This window comes from Artibeus jamaicensis, unplaced genomic scaffold, assembly GCF_021234435.1.
Source record: "Artibeus jamaicensis isolate MK-2021 breed Jamaican fruit bat unplaced genomic scaffold, CSHL_Jam_final contig_1715, whole genome shotgun sequence".
Classification (NCBI taxonomy): domain Eukaryota; kingdom Metazoa; phylum Chordata; class Mammalia; order Chiroptera; family Phyllostomidae; genus Artibeus; species Artibeus jamaicensis.
In genome coordinates, this window is record NW_026521335.1 from 3,160,184 (window position 1) to 3,176,396 (window position 16,213).

General features: G+C 39.5%; 1 protein-coding gene, 1 long non-coding RNA gene and 1 pseudogene across 2 annotated transcripts; 1 reads left to right on the forward strand and 2 right to left on the reverse strand.

The window, feature by feature from the left end:
* Positions 1–64: 64 nt before the first annotated feature.
* PSMB4 (proteasome 20S subunit beta 4) lies at positions 65–2,460 on the reverse strand. Its single transcript, XM_037143653.2, has 7 exons — positions 2,288–2,460; positions 1,862–2,068; positions 1,468–1,614; positions 1,207–1,288; positions 691–807; positions 396–484; positions 65–185 (listed from the first exon to the last, which is right to left on the reverse strand). Exons 1-7 carry the CDS (start codon positions 2,425–2,427, stop codon positions 173–175), a joined length of 795 nt encoding a protein of 264 aa, XP_036999548.1. The 5' UTR covers positions 2,428–2,460; the 3' UTR covers positions 65–172.
* On the forward strand, positions 2,449–14,934 carry LOC128628099 (uncharacterized). The gene is made up of 2 exons (XR_008392433.1): positions 2,449–2,687; positions 14,781–14,934. It is a non-coding gene; the product is annotated as an uncharacterized LOC128628099 (long non-coding RNA).
* On the reverse strand, positions 10,079–10,436 carry LOC128628098 (60S ribosomal protein L31-like; annotated as a pseudogene).
* Positions 14,935–16,213: the final 1,279 nt, after the last annotated feature.

Consider the following 16,213-nt stretch of genomic DNA (forward strand, 5'->3'; position numbering starts at 1 on the left):
CATGGCAGTACTTAGTGGTTTTACTCTTGGTGTAACCTAGTCAGACAGAATACAACTACTCAGCAAGTGTTTCAAAAGATTTATTTTACAAAAGAAAAGTGTACCTTTGAACCAGCCAAGTTCAAAGTTGGAAGAAGGGTACAACTTCAGTTCTGGATAATGTGTCTGCATTTCATTCAAAGCCACTAAAAAAGAAGATAGCATAATAAAATTGTGAAGCCACAGGGAGAGGAATCTCCTAAAAGCAGTTCTATCCAACCAAAAACGCATTACACCCAGACAATTTTGGGGCTGAGATTTCAAAGCGAGGGAAAAAAATCTAGCTTAGTGCAAGCCAAGGTGTTGTCCAACTCTTCTGCCACCTATTTTTCTACTGTAATTTTAATTTCAATCACCTGATCATGTGGGCAATATCCCAGTTGGTCTCTGCAGACAGTGGTCCCTCTATTTCAACACCTTTTTCGGTCACAGTGGCGATTTGAAACTGAAAGAAAGCAGAGGTCTTAATGAAAATGTCCACCCCCACATGAAGTAAGTCTCTGGAGCTTGTCAAAGGTCAAGTAGGAGGTTTTTTCCTAACATGAAAATAGGAGAGAAATGGGGCAGACTGTTCTTCAAAGTAGAGACCCCAGGCAAGTATTCAAAACCTGCCAATTAGATCCCCATCACCTTTATCATTGACTCCCTCACCCGGTTATAAGAACGGGCATCTCGATAGTACAGGACTCGCATGCAACGTTCCACTAGCTCTCGGGCCTCAGTTTGGCTCAGCACTGGCTGCTTCTCCAGAACTTCTCGAAGTAGAGGCTAGGGAGATTAAAGAAAAAACATGGGAGATATCAGGGGCTGAATACCAGGGTATCTGTCTCAGATTCATGGTGTCCTATACACAAATGAGTGAAAAGGAAACATTCCACCTACTACCTCACCAGAATATACTTTACTTGTGCTAAGACCCACCCGAGGGGGAAGTTCTAGGGTGTCCTCTCTTCACACGTGTCTACTGACTCCCGGACGTGCCTTGTCATTGGAATGTAGGTGCTACACTCATAGCCTCGAAACTACAGAAAGAATTATCTGCCCAGCAATATGGATTCTAGCCTGCCTGTTCCTCATGTCAGAATTATAAAGGAAAAACAAGCACACAACTTCTAACTCTATTGCCTTCTGACTTGCCCTCTCCTGACCTTTTAATTCACTACTTACCTGAGCCAAGTATGCACCATAACCAGTGGCCAGCGAAGGGGCTTCATAGGCTACACCCAGCATGTCCACGTAACCGAGGAAGCTAACAGGACACAATAGGTCAAAGAACTCATTTCACCTTAGGTTTCTGTATCTTAGCTGAAGGATGGGACCATGGGGTCTAAGAACTGGGACTTACTCAGAGGGAAAAATACACACTACACAGGCACTACAGGTTAAGTTGTCAAGGGAATGTTAACTTTAAGTGTTACTTAAATCAACCTCTCTCCATCAGAATAGCCTCCAATGACCACAGTGTTCCACAGGGGGTTCATCTTGGAGCGGCGGCTGTACATGGCCCTGGTCAGCCATGAATGAATAGCTCTAGGACTATAGCTGTGTCCATCTCCCAGCAACTCCTCATCAATCCTTAAGAAGAAATTATGAGAATATGAAAGTCATTATCTACGTCCACCCCACCCCCAAGGGCATTAACACAATCCTTCCCATTTTACACCCCCTATTGCAAACACTCCCACGTGTTCCACCCCCAACAATTCTCCCTGTCCTCCTCTGCGGCATCAAGTGTCTCCATCTGACAACTTCTTGACGAGCTAAAAACCAGAGGACTCCCTTCCCTACTTGGGAACTGTGCCCTGTTCTCTAGATTACTTACACCATCTGGCTGAGAACTTGCTTCAGGTATTGGAAATCAGCGTAGTCTCCGGAAGCACCCAGCATGGTGCTGTCGTTGACTCGCATAATGCGAGAGATGTTGCGGAAACGGGCCAAGGAACCGTAGGAACCCAGCATGTCTGCTGCAATCACCACTCCCCCTTCAAATTTCACGCCCAGGACTGAGGTCCCGGTCACCATGGGGTTCCTGGAGAGAGAGGGAGGGAGGTCTGCAGAGGCGGCGCGGGGAAGAGCCAGAATCTTCCTGCGCAGTGAGTTCCGCTTCGGATTTTCCACGGCTCCTTTCATCCTCTGGGGCTCCGCGCCCCTCATTCTCCCTCCTCTTCCCCAGCTCCCTCGGAAACTACTGGGCGAACCGAGCCCCACAGGCCCTCCCCCTCCGCTGGCTGAGGCGCCCAGGGCTTACTGGGTGCGCGTAATCGGACTCCGGTGGAGAGCCGACGCCGGGTCCGTGAAGGAACTGGGAGTGGGCGGAATGCGATAAAACTGCCCGGGGGCCGGACCCCCGGCCCAGAGTCCGGACCGAGACTCCCAAAGCGCTTCCATCTTAGTCACGGTAGCAGAAGAACTGAAAGTGCTTGCGCCAGCGGAAGCGGAAGTGATCCTTCAGTGCCACACTTGTCCTCTTCCTGCAAGCCACTTCCAGCGTCCATGCTGATGAGGTCGTCGGAGAACGCCTACCGGCGTTCTGAGTGGCGACCCAAGCCCCTGGAGTTGGAGTTGCGCGACATCGCCTCGCGTCGCCGTAGAGTTGAATTAGATGAGCATGCCCTAAGGCACAAATTTAAGGAAGAGGGGTGTGGAAGGTAGGTGGAGGTGGGGGGGCATTTCAAGACTCTTACCCTCAGCGAGGGGCAGAATTTCTCCCGTCCTTATGAAAATCCTCACATGAAACTACCAGGGAATCGTACACTGTATTTCTTATAGCAGCACCGTATGGCAGGCATTATTGACCAATATGATAGGTTAAGAAACCGAGGCGTGGGTTGTAGTGATTTACCCGATCCCACAGCTGGTAATGGTCTTCAAACCCAAAACTTAAAAAGGAATCATACAGTTGCATATGCCCTGGGGTGTATGGACTCTCCGGTGGATTACTCACTCAATAGGACCTTGGACAAATCTCTGAAAGTTTTATAAACAAATGCTCTTGCCCACCATGTAAGCAGCAGAAAAATTCCATTGACAGTGGGACTGAAACTAAATTCCAGGGGCTGGTTTTTCAGCAGGATTGTGTCTGAGGCTGAAAGCGCTGCGTGGAATCCAACTGGTTACCCTAAAACCACTGTTTTGATAGTTCTTCCTACACAACTTGAATTTCAGTTTTTTACTCAGCAAAACACTAAATCGATTTTGTTTCTTAAATCCCCTGAGTTGGTTTGAACCAAAGCAATGCATGAAATTTTAACCTTATTGAAAAAAAATATTTTATTAGATCATGACACCTGGGGAAGGGAAGGATTGAGAATTCTGTATGTTAGAGGCACCCAGTGCTCTCTCTCTAGAGAGAGAGATTTAATTTAAATATATATATATTTATATAAATATATATAAATATATATTTATATATAAATATATATAAATATATAAATATATAAAAAAAAAAAAAAAAAAATATATATTTAAAATAAAATATATATATTAAAATAAAGATATATATATATATATTTAAATTTAGTCTTACAGAGGGGGAAGAGAGGGAGATAAAGAGGGAGAAAAACATAAATCAGTTGCCTCTCACAAGACCCCAACCAGGGACCTGGCCCACAACCCAGGTATGTGCCCTGATCGAGAATCGAACTCATGACCTTTCGGCTTACAGGTAACACCCAACTGCCTGTTTGGGTGCCAGCTGGGTGCCAGCTGCTGCCAGTTTGGGCAGCACCCAGCTCTTTATATCAACTTTTGGTCTTGAAAAATAGGTATTCAATTTTTTTCTCTAATTAATAGCCACCCACACCGCAAGCCTCTATTCCATTTAGCAACTTCCCTTTGGGCCACTTAGCAGCTTCCTTGGGCAAAAAAATAGATTTTCAGTTTTGATGACAGTGGGCTTACTGGAGTTCTCCCAGACCCATAGAATAATACCCCACTCATGGCCACCAAAACCCCCATTGTATGTGAACTACCTATATGCTTGTTTGGAAGTGTGGCCTGAGGTGGCTTGCTGGTTTCTGGTCTCATTCCTTTTTAAGTCTCTAGATTAAGGCTCTGGTAGGGCCAGTTTTGGTTCCAGAAATCTAGTGGGTAGTCTAATTCCATAGGGTCTTAAAGCAAAAAGGTGAAAGGATCTGGAATCATCTAGCCTGAGAGGATGACAGAGAAAGCAAACCACTAACATTTGATGATGCAACACGCAAAGGGTGACCAGCCTGTGTTCTGTTCTAAGGTGAACACAAAAAGACCTAAGTTAAAGTGAAACAAGAAATTTAGAAATTTTCTTTTTTTTTAAAGCAGGTTTGGGTTTTTTGTTGTTGTTGCTGTTTTTTAAAATTTTATTCATTCATTTTTGGAGAGAGGAGAAGAGAGGGAGAGAAACATGGATTGATTGCCTCTCCTACACCCCTTGACAAGGGATTGAACCTGCAACCTGGGCAGGCATATGCCCTGACTGGGAGCAACCCTTTGCTTTGTGGGATGATGACCACCCAAATGAGCCACACTGGTCAGGACTAAGGCAGGTCTGGTATTACCTAGAAAATTTTTATGTGTGCCCAGTTTTCTATGATTGTCTATAACTGATTTTAATTAGTATCTATCTCCCACCAAAGTTCAAGCTTTTAACTCAGTAACCCTTGGACTGGTTTTATAATGTACAGAATGTCCTTGGTTATAGGGGTGTCCCGAAATTCTCAGAAAAGAAATAAAACTAGACAAAACCACTGTAACCATCAGCTCACAAACATTTTCATTACTTCATTTTTCTTAAGGAAATATGGAATTTGAAATTTCAACTGCAAAAGAGTTACATAAGAATCATTTTTGTAACTGCTCAAGCATGGCCCCAGGGACTATAACAAAAACATGAGAGAGAAAACATGTCCAGCTTGTCCATGGCTGCACTACTTTGTGGGTCTTCCTGAGGATTTTGGCAGTTTTATATCCTCTGTAATTCAGTTCTACAATGTCCCTTTCAAAGTATGCATGACATTTGTTTGAAGACCACCTGCCTTGCTAAACTGACTACAGCAAGAACTGAGGTGGTCTTTCAACAGAACCTTTTCATACACAGATTTGAATTTTGATTTGACCTATTTATGTATTTTTTTCTTTTGATCCCATATTTTTGATATCATAATCTAGAAATCATTGCCAAATATAAAGCATGAAGTTTCTCTGATGTGTTTTTTCAAAAGATTTATAGTTTTAGGTCTTATGTTTATCAGGATGGGCAGGGTAGGACAAAATGGCAGCTGAACTACAACCCGGAAAAGATGGCTGATGTCAAACCAGGGAGCCGAAAGGGCGGGGTTTATCTGCATAGCAACCTGAGCCGGAGGAGAACCACCAATGATATATTGCTGCTTTGTTCAAAGGGGACCAATCCCCAGCTCCCAGGAAGAGAGCCAACCAAAATAAAACCCCACCACATTCCATGCTTAGGCGCGACTTCTCTGGCCCCATTTTGCAGACCGTAGAACCTCGCCTGGATGCGCAAACCCCAGTAAAGCTCTACACCACCTAACTTTGTGTCTGATTGGCATTTCTTCCTCGGTGGAGCCTAAGAAAACCTTTCAATGTTTAAATCTGATCCATTTTGAGTTAACTTTTATATATGGTATAAAAAAAGAATCCAACTTCTTTGGCATGTGGATATCCAGTTTTTCCAGCACCATTTGTTGAAAAGACTGTCTTTTTCTCATGAATGGTCTTGGCACCCTTGTCAAAATCATTGATCATGTATGTGAGTATTTATTTCTGGGTTCTCTTTTATTACCATAGTCTAAACATCTGTCTTTATTATTGTCCCACAGTATTTTGATTACTATAGATATGTAGTAAGTTTGGAAATCAGGAAGCATAAGATCTCCAAATTTATTCTTTTTTTTTCAAAATTGTTTTGGTAAAAACAACTTAAAAAAAACTTTTGTGGCATATTTGCCCTTCGGTATCAAAATCTAGGTTAACTGATTTTTCTATTGGAACTTTAAAGATGTTATTTCATTGTCTGTTAGCTTCTATTGTTTTTGTTAGGAAATCACCTGTTTGTCATACTGTCTTCGAAGATAATGTGGCTTCTTATTTACTTCTGATTTCTTTTTAAGATGTTCAACAGTGTCTTTGATGTTTAATAGTATTACTATGATGTGACTGGGCATGATTTTATTTATATCTATGCTGCTTGGGTTTGCTGAGCTTTTTGAATCTGTATGAACTGACATCTTTCATCAGTTTTAGGACATTTTCAGCCATTATATTTTATTGCTTTTGCCTACTATTCTCTCTTCTCCTCCTAAGATTTCTGTTATATATATGGTAGATGTTTGAGCATATCTCCCATGAGTCTTACTTCCTCTTTGGTTTTTTTTTTAAACATTTTTTAAAGTATATTTTATTGATTATGTTATACTATGTATGTTACACATAGTATGTTATATGATTATATGATTATGTTATACATAGTATGTTATACTATGTCCCAATTTTCCCCTCTTTCCTCCCCTCCACTGGGTATTCCCCTTCCTTCCAGCCATCCCCCCACCTTAGTTCATGTCCATGGATCGTGCATATAAGTTCTTTGGCTTCTCCATTTTCTATACTATTCTTAACATCTCCCTGTCTATTTTTTACCTACAAATTTTGCTTTTTAAATGCTGCACCTTTTCTCCCATTCTCCTCTATCTCCCTCCTGGCTGATAACCCTCCAAATGATCTCCATACCTATGAATCTGTTCCTGTTCTAGTTGTTTGCTTAGTTTTTGTCTTTTTGGTTTTTAGACTCAGTTGTTGATAGTTGTGAATTTATTTCCTTTTTAATGTTCATAGCTTTGATCTTCTTTTTCTTAAACAAGTCCCTTTAACATTTCATTTAGTAATGGCTTGGTGATGATGAACTCCTTTAGTTTTACCTTGTCTAGGAAGTACTTTATCTGCCCTTCATTCTAAAAGATAGCTTTGCTGGATAGAGCAATCTTAAATGTAGATCCTTGCCTTTCATGACTGAATACTTCTTGCCAGCCCCTTCTTGCCTCCAAGATTTCTTTTGAGAAATCAGCTGATAGTCTTATGGGAACTCCTTTGTAGGTAACTGTCTCCTTTTCTCTTGCTGCTTTTAAGATTCTTTCTTTGTCTTTAACCTTTGGAATTTTAATTATGATGTGTTTTGGTGTGGTCCTCTTTGGGTGCAACTTGTTTGGGACTCTCTGAGCTTCCTGGACTTGTATGTCTATTTTCTTCACCAAATTGGGGAAGTTTTCTTTCATTATTTTTTTCAATAAGTTTTCAATTTCTTTCTGTTCCTCTTCTGCTATCCCTATGATTTGGATGTTGGCACATTTGGAGATGTTCCAGGGTCTTCTTTATACTATCCTCATTTTTTTTTTTGAGTTCATGTTTTTTCTTTCTGTCGTGGTTGAATGTTTATTTCTTCCTTATGTTCCAAATTGTTGATTTGAATCCTGGCTTCTTTCCCTTCACTGTTAGGTCTTTGTAGATTATTCTTTATTTTACTTAGTGTAACCTTCATTTATTCCTTTATGTTGTTATCATAATCAATGAGTTCTTTGAGCATCCTGATCACCAGTGTTTTGAACTCTGCATCTGATAGGTTGGCTATCTTTCTTTCATTTAGTTCATTTTTTCTGGAGATTTGTTCTCTTCTTTCATCTGGGTCATGCTTCTTTGTCTCCTCATTTTGGCAGCCTCCCTGTGTTTGTTTCTGTGTATTAGGTAGAGCTGCTTTGATTCCTGTGTTAGTAGTGTGGCCTGTTGTTGAAAAGGCACATGTATACTGTGTGGAGCAGAGCCTTAGGTAGTTGCCAGGGTAGGGCAACCCACTTTCCTGCTTTGTGGCTCTGTGTGAGGGGAGGGTTTGGAGAGGGGACTATGCCATTGCTTGACTTCTGGAGGTTTGCCTGGCACTTGTCCTATTTCTAGTTGCTTCACCCATTCCCTGTATGCAACTGGTGTTGTATCCCAGAGTAAGTGGGTTTGCATACGTTTTAAGATTGTGTGAGCCCTTTAAGCAGTTTCCTGAGAATCTAGCAGTTTTTTCTGCTGCCCCAACCACCACTGGTGTTTACAGCCAGAACTTATGGGGATTTTTCTTCCCAGCACTAGAACCCTGGGCTGTGTGACCTGCCTGGGTCTGGGATCACTCACTTCCAAGGTATTCTTGGAATTTTTATCCACCACACATGAATGTGGGACTGCCCATGCTGGTTCCACCACCACTGCCGCTTCTCCTAGCTACACTGTGCCTCTCCATCCTTCTCTGAGTCTCCTCTTCTCCTGTCCATCTAGATGAATGTGGGTTCTTTAAATCCTTGGTTGTCGGACTTCCATACAGTTTGGTTTCCTGACAGTTCTGGGTATTATTTGTTTTGAGATTTAGTTATTCTTTTTATGATGAGAAAGCGAAGCGTGTCTACGTACACCTCCTTCTTGACTGGAAGTCACTTCCTTTGTTTTCCATTTCTTTTTATTTCTGGGCTTCTGACTGGATGTTTTTATTGACCTGTTTTCTATTCACTTTGTGCTATTCCTAATCTGTGTTAAACCCTTACACTGAATTCATATAAAATTTTGTATTTTTTCCGTTCTTAAATGTCTATTTGAATTTTCTATAGATTCTAATTCTCTTTACATTTTACAAATTTTCATCTATCGTTTTCACTATTTTTCTTAGCATGTGAACCATAATTATTTTTACATTTTTTAAAGATTTTATTTTTTTAGAGAGATAGAAGGGAAGGAGAAAGAGAGGGAGAGAAACATCAATGTGTGGTTACCTCTCATGCACCCACAACTGAGGACTTGGTCTACAACCTAGGCATGTGCCCTGACTGGGAATCAAACCAGTGACCCTTTGGTTCACAGGCCTGTGCTCAATCCACTGAGCTACACCAGCCAGGGCTATTTTTACATTCTTTTACTTGCAAATCTAATAATTTTTTTTTCCAGCAATTATGAATAACTCTACAGGCCCCATCTCATGTTCTCTTCTGCCACAGGAGGTTCTCCCTTTTTTATAATATGTCAGATATGGTAAAAGGTTGATCACCTCAGGCTAATCAGATTTTAGGCTGTCATTGTTCAGTTACTATTTTAGTCTGGTTCACTCTTATTCTTCAGGCATGTTCCTCACAGTCTTTGAACTGACAGCTGGATAGGTATTCATCTTCTTAGCCCAGAAATACTGAAGGTCGAGCTAGCCTTTCAGACTCCTGCTGCATATAGCCTCAAAATCTGGCAAATATCTTGAGGAACAGGTAAGTTGAGTAGTTGAGGTTCTCCTTTTCTTTCCGAGCAAGTCATCATTTCTTAATAATGCCAGATTTGGGAGATTCGATCTGCCTTTAGGAGCAAATATCTCACAACCCTTTAGCCTCCTGAACATCCAAGAGTTCCACAGATATTCCATAGAGAGAACTGGCCATTGTTTGAAATCCCTTAAGTTTTCCACTTGTCACTCTAGCTTTGTATGACCATCAAAACCATGGGTGACTTTCTCTTCCCCTAGCAGAGCCATTCTGCCTCTGTTAAACCTCAGTTTTGGCCTGTGCTCAGCTCACCTCAGAAAGGTTTTTCTGCCTTTGGAATTTTAATTCATTTAGTATGCATTATTTTCATTCTTTTGGTGCCTTTTAAAAATATGTTGTTTTTATAATATATCTCGCTTGTTCTTATTGCAGTTCTCATTGCAGTAACCTTCCATGATGTGTAGCTTATTGGGTATGTTAGTTTTCTATGTATGATGTGACAAATAACCACAAAGTTAGTGGCTTTACAGAACAGAAATTTATTCTCTCCCAGTTTTAGACACCAGAAATCTGAAATCAAGGCATCAGGGGGCACCCTCTGGAGGATTTATGTGAAAGAGAATTCATTATTTGACTACTCTAGCTTCTGATGGCTGCTGGTACTACCTGGTGTTCTTTGGCCAGTGGATACATCACTCCAATCTCTGCCTCCACATTCACCTCATTCACTCCGCCTTTCTCTATTTTGGCAGTTTTATAACTTTGACAATCAGCAGTTAGTTCTCATTCACATTAACTGTTTGTAGATTTTTGAAAGTGGTGACAGGTACGTAAGTGACTGATGCATAGAGCTCGTTTGGTGAACCTTCATCCTCCTTACATCTTCTGGACGACCATGCCCAGGCATTCCCTATTCTTTTGGCCCAGAGGGCTTTGCTGAACCCCGTGTCATTGCATATATTTGGAGTTACCGTCTTCTTCATGGGAAATTTCTGGATCCCTCTGAGTGCCCAGGGGCACCCTTCTTGAAACCCACTCTGTGGATGCACCATGAATATTGATGGTATAGTCTCTGGTCACTGCCTTGTTGATGGTGGAACAGCCCTTCTTACCACTCTCCTCTGCAGGAGCCATTATGCCAGGCCATAGTCAGAAAGTTCCTCTCCCTCTCTCTTATGCACCTACTTGTGATTGCATCTAGGGCCTGTCAAGGTAATTCATTATAATCTCTTCTTCTGAAGACACTAATTTATTCATATCCTAAGGGGGGGAAAAAAAACCCTTTCCAAATGAGATAACATTCACAGGTCCAAGAGATCAAGGTTTGGAAAAACCTTCGGAACCACATCTGGATTCAGAACCATGATTTGTTCTCTCACTTTTATAATCAAAAAAGAAAACTCATATTCAGAAAATCACACAAAACAAATACATGACCTAATGAATTATTATAAGGCAAACATCCTTGAAACTACCACCCAGATCAAGAAATGAAACTTCTCCAGCTACCACAGTCCAAATCACAATTATCTCCCACCTCTAAAAACTAGCCACTGTCCTGACTTTTATGATAAATGCTCCTTACATTTCTTTATAGTTTTATCATTCAGGTGTGCTTCCCTCAATACTACAATCATCCTCATTTCTTTGATTTTTGAGGTTCTTTTTCTTTATGGGAAACTTTTTTTTTTTTAGATTTTACTTATTTATTTTTAGAGAGGGGGAAAGGAAGGAGAAAAAGAGGGAGAGAAACATCAATGATTGCCTCTTGCACCGCCTACTGGGGACCTGGCCTGCAACCCAGGCGTGTACCCTGACTGGGAATCCAACCAGTGACCCTTTGCTTTATAGGCCTGCTCTCAGTCCACCGAGTCACACCAGCCAGGGTATGTGTTGAGGTTCTTAATTACAAATTTCCTCTGCCATTCCTTTCTTTTCATAACAGTTTATGTGTTGGAGACCCCAAGATGTTTGACCTGTGTTCCTTACCTTCTGCCTGAAGCCTAGATTTTGCTGATTGGATATGATAGTGTAGTTTAGCATGTTCCTCTGTCCTCTGCATTTTTTGCACATGGCAGTCAATCAGGGGTATGAGCAGACCCAGGTTTGATGCCTTTGACAAGACTTCAGGTTGTGTCAATTCCCTAAAATATGACCAACCACTGATCACTGCCACCATCTGTGTCTCTACACCAATGGCCTTCTCATCCTGCCCAGGCTCAGTTCTACTCTGTTCCATTGCTGCACAGCACCCCCTGCGCCAACAAACCTTGTTACTTTCCTCAGCCTCCAACAGCCTACACTGGATAGTCCCCTCATGAAGATATTCTCTGTAACTGCACTCAGGCTCCCACCCTCCACTATATGGGCCATCCCTCCAAGAACACACCCTGTATACTCTTCTGTGGCTCCAACAGCTCACCTCAGGTCACTGCCACTGCTGTCTTCTTTCCTAGATGTGCTCTTCAAATCCCATGCCGGACCATGGCGACTCTGTACCCATCCCTGCTTCACAGGGATGCCTGTCTTGCTTGGTCCCAATTGTTCACAAAAGGAAGGGATAGGAGAAGAGGAAAATACGTATATTTATATGCATGTATAAAAACCTTATGAATTCACACTGATACTGCCACATCAAATAAAACACTACAGTCCCCTTACTTAACTTTGACTATATGTGTATATCTCTTTTCCACAAAGAGAAGAGAATGTGTTTTCTCAAGGACATAGAGAGTTATAGAATTAAAATGACTCATGATTATTCATTTATTATTATCCCACATTATATATATACCTATCTCAAGATAACAATATTCATAGTACACCAAGAATATAATTTTTAAAAACAGTGAAAACATTTTTTGTATTCACATTCCTCATTCTAATAGATGAAGTATATATTCACATTGTCAGATCACACAGTCATTATACCATAATCTTTTCTTTCAAACCTCCATTTTTCTTAGTTCTACAAATAATACATGAGTATCATATATATGTATATATAATATCTAAAGAAACGTGTGTGTGTGTGTGTGTGTATACACCAGTTTTCCATATGTTGATACTGTTCTAGTTGGAAATGCTGGTAAGAATTGTCTGTGCCCTTCAAACTTCCAAGTTAATTTTGTTGGATATCAAATCCTTTGCCCACATTTTTCCTTGAATATAACTTAGTTATATTACTCTATATTCTTCTGATGTAATCATTTCTGTTAAACAGTCTAATGACAATATAATTTTCTCCTTTTGTATGTCACTTGCTTTTTTTGCCTAGATGATGAGATAATTTTTTTCCTTAAGGTCCAATAATATTACCAGAACATGACTATTTTAGTCATTCTGAGTCAGTACTGACATTGTGGTGTTGTTTCAGCATGTAGTTTTTTTAAAAAATTAGTTTCATGATTTACAGCTTTTAGTATGTATTCTCTCCCCCTGCTTTAGTTTTGTTCTTTGGGACTACTCTGAACTATATATTGGAGCTTCTGATGTTAATTATCTATGTTTAACATTTGTCACTATCTCTTGAATCCTTAATAGCTCTTCATTTATTTTTAATTTAACATTTTTTTACCTTCTGTTTTTCTTAAGGCATTATTTGTTGTATTTATTCAGTCTTATATTTCTTCTAATTTTGATTTTATTTATGAAAGTATTTTTATATCCAAATGTTTCCTGAACTAGTCACTTTGTAGCTGAATTTTTAAAATTCTGACTTATGTTGATTTTTTTCTTAATTAAAAAATTTTTCTTTCTTTTAATTAAAAATGTTTTAAATTACAGTTGACATTCCATATTTATATTAGTTTCAGGTATACAGTATTGCACTTACACATTCATATAATGTACAACGTGATCCCTCTGCTAAGTCTAGTGCTCACCTGGCACCGTGCATAGTTATTGCAATATTATTGACTATATTCTCTGTGCTGTACTTTACATCCCTATGACTCTTTTGTAACTGCCAATCTGTACTTTTTAATCCCTTCAGCTTTTTCATCCAGCACCTCAACCCTTCCCACATTTGGCAACCATCAATTTGTTCTCTGTATCTATGAGTTTGTTTGTTTTGTTTATTTATTTTGTCTTTTTAGATTCCATGTATAAGTGAAATCATATGGTAATTGTCTTTCTCTTTCTGACTTATTGCACTTAGCATAATACCCTCTAGTTACATCAGTGTCACACGCAGAAAGATTTTGTTCATTTTTATGGCCGAGTAATATTCCATTGTAAGTATGTAAATCTTTATCCAAACATCTGTGGTGGACATTTAAGTTGTCTCCATATCTTGACTATTGAAAATAAGGTTGTCGCCCTGGCTGGTGTAGCTCAGTGGATTGAGTGCGGGCCTGCGAACCAGACAATCGCGGTTCGATTCCCAGTCAGGGCACATGCCTGGGTTGCAGGCTGGTTCCCTGCAGGCCAGATCCCAGCAGGGGATGCACAAAAGGCAACCATACATTGATGTTTCTCTCCCTCTCTCTGTCCCTTCCCCTCTAAAGATAAATAAATAAAATCTTAAAAAAAAAAGAAAAGAAAAGAAGGTTGTCAATATTTGCTTGATACATTTAGGTGACTCCTAGGTGTGGTGCATAAATATTTAAAAGGGTTATATGCTCTCCCTGGATTGATCCCTTTATCATTATGAAATGTCTTTCTCTTGTTATAATCTTTGCTTTAAAGTCTATTTTGTTTGATATGACTGTTGCTACCTCAGCTCTTTTTCATTTCCATTTGCATGACATGTATATATTTTACTTCACCTTGTCTCTCTCCTTTGATCTGAAGTGGACTTGTGTACACAGCATATGTATGGGTATTGTTTTGTTGTCCATTCGGCCATCCCCAATCTTTTAATTGGAGCATTTATCCACTTACATTTATAGTGATTATTGGTAGGTATGTAGTTACTGCCATTTTATTATTCACTTGTTCTATTTTTTCCCCTTTGTTCTTCTTAAAGAAGTTATTTTAACATTTCTTATAATACTGCTTTGGTGGTGATGAACTCCTTTAGCTTTTTCTTGTCTAGGAATTTGGCCTTTTATTTCTTGTATAATTTTCTCACTATTTTTTTAGCTCATTTTGAAATAGTGGGATTACAGTTCTACTTGTGGGCATGACTGCCTGGCATGCTTTCATTCTCAGTAGGAATGTTATTTTGCTCATTAGTCTCTTATTTTTTTTTAATAAAAACTTTGTGTCAGATTTGCCCTGGGACCTTTTCCGTTGCTCATTTCTCTTGCAAACATTTGTTTTGCTGAACATTTAGGAAGCTTAGTTTAGGATAACTCCTTCTAATTTTGCAGAGTCCCCTCTGCTGTTATTTTTATGTCATGTTTCAAAAAACATGGCTGCTTGCTCTCTAAGGTTAATTAAGGTTAAAGGAGGTCATAAAGATGGGCCTTAATTCTTTAGAACTAGTATCCCTTATAATAAGAGGAAGAGACATCATATATTCTCTTTCCACAGACACAGAGGAATGGCTATGTAAGGACACAGCCAGAAGGCAGTCATCCATAAGCCAATTACAGAGGCATCACCAGAAACGAACTTTGCTGACACCTTGACCTTGGATGTCCAGTCTCAAAAAATGTGAGAAAATAAATTTCTATTGTTCAAACCACCCAATCTGTGGTATTTTGTTATGGCAGCCCAAGCTACTAATACAGATTGTGTCAAACTTTTATTCTCATAAATGGTGTATGACTACATAATTAGAACATATCCAATTTCCCTATGCCCTCAAAACCATTGGGTATTATTGGTTCTTTAGTTTTTGTCTATATGGTAGTGAAAAATAGACCTTAGGGTTTTTTTTAAAGATATTTATTTATTTGTTTTTAGAGATAAAGGAAGGGAAGGAGAAAGAGAGGGAGAGAAACATCTTTGTGAGAGAGAAACATTAATCAGATGCTTCTCAACCTGGGACCAAACCTGCAGTCCAGTCACATCCCCTGACCAGGAATCAAACTGGTGACCTTTCGCTTTATGGAATGAAGTCCAGCCAACTGAGCCTTACCTGTCAGGGCAGATCAGATCTTTGTTTTATTAGTTGTCTATGAAGAGTTTTATAACCTCTTCTGTGAATTACTTCTTTGTAGTCCTTACACTTTATTTTGTTTGCTTCACTTTTTAAAAATTGGATCTTTATTGTCACTGGGTATTGTTTTCATAGGTGATATAAGATAGTGGATGCAACTTAATTTTTTTCAGATCAGTACACAGTTATTCCAACACTATGTACAACTAAATATCCTTTTTCTTTGATTAACTTGGTCAAATAAGTCATAACATATTTGTAAATCTCTTTGGAGGCTCTGTTCCAGTAATGCAGTTACTTGTAATAATTTTTAACAGTAAGGCAATAACCCCTAAAAAAGTTTTTAAAACTTTTCAGGCATTTTTTATCCATTTATTCTTCCACATAAGCTTTAAAATAATTTCTTTCATTCTTTCAAATCCTTGGTAATTCCTAATAGAAAATAATTACTAATTAATTTAAAGAGGATTGATATTTCGAAAAGATTTTTAAAATGTGTTTTTTTTAGAGAGGGGAAGGGAGGGAGAAGAAGAGGAAAAGAAACATGAATCGGTTGCCTCTTGTACATACCCTGACTGGGATTGAACCTGCAACTCAGGTATGTGCCCTGACTGGGAAACAAACCAGAGACCTTTGGCTTTGCAGAATGACACCCAACCCACTGGGCCACACGGGTCAGGGCAGAAGGATAGATATTTTTATGTTAAATTTTCCCAGCTAGAAATGTGGTTCACCTTCCATAGAGTCATTTCTTTAAAGGGTTCATATTTTCCTTTATATGGATTATAGATATTATATTTATTGTTTTTCATAATTTAGTGAATATAATTTACTATATCTATAAAGTAATGGAGAGAGCCCA

What these genes read in the sequence shown, in the direction of transcription:
- PSMB4 (XM_037143653.2), bottom strand. Translation starts at nt 2,427, where the DNA reads ATGGAAGCGCTTTGGGAGTCTCGGTCCGGACTCTGGGCCGGGGGTCCG. An exon ending in GGCTATTCTGATGGAGAGAG is followed by an intron (nt 1,289 to 1,467) that starts GTTGATTTAAGT and finishes GTGTCCTGTTAG; the next exon opens with CTTCCTCGGTTACGTGGACA. An exon ending in ATGGTGCATACTTGGCTCAG is followed by an intron (nt 808 to 1,206) that starts GTAAGTAGTGAA and finishes TAATCTCCCTAG; the next exon opens with CCTCTACTTCGAGAAGTTCT.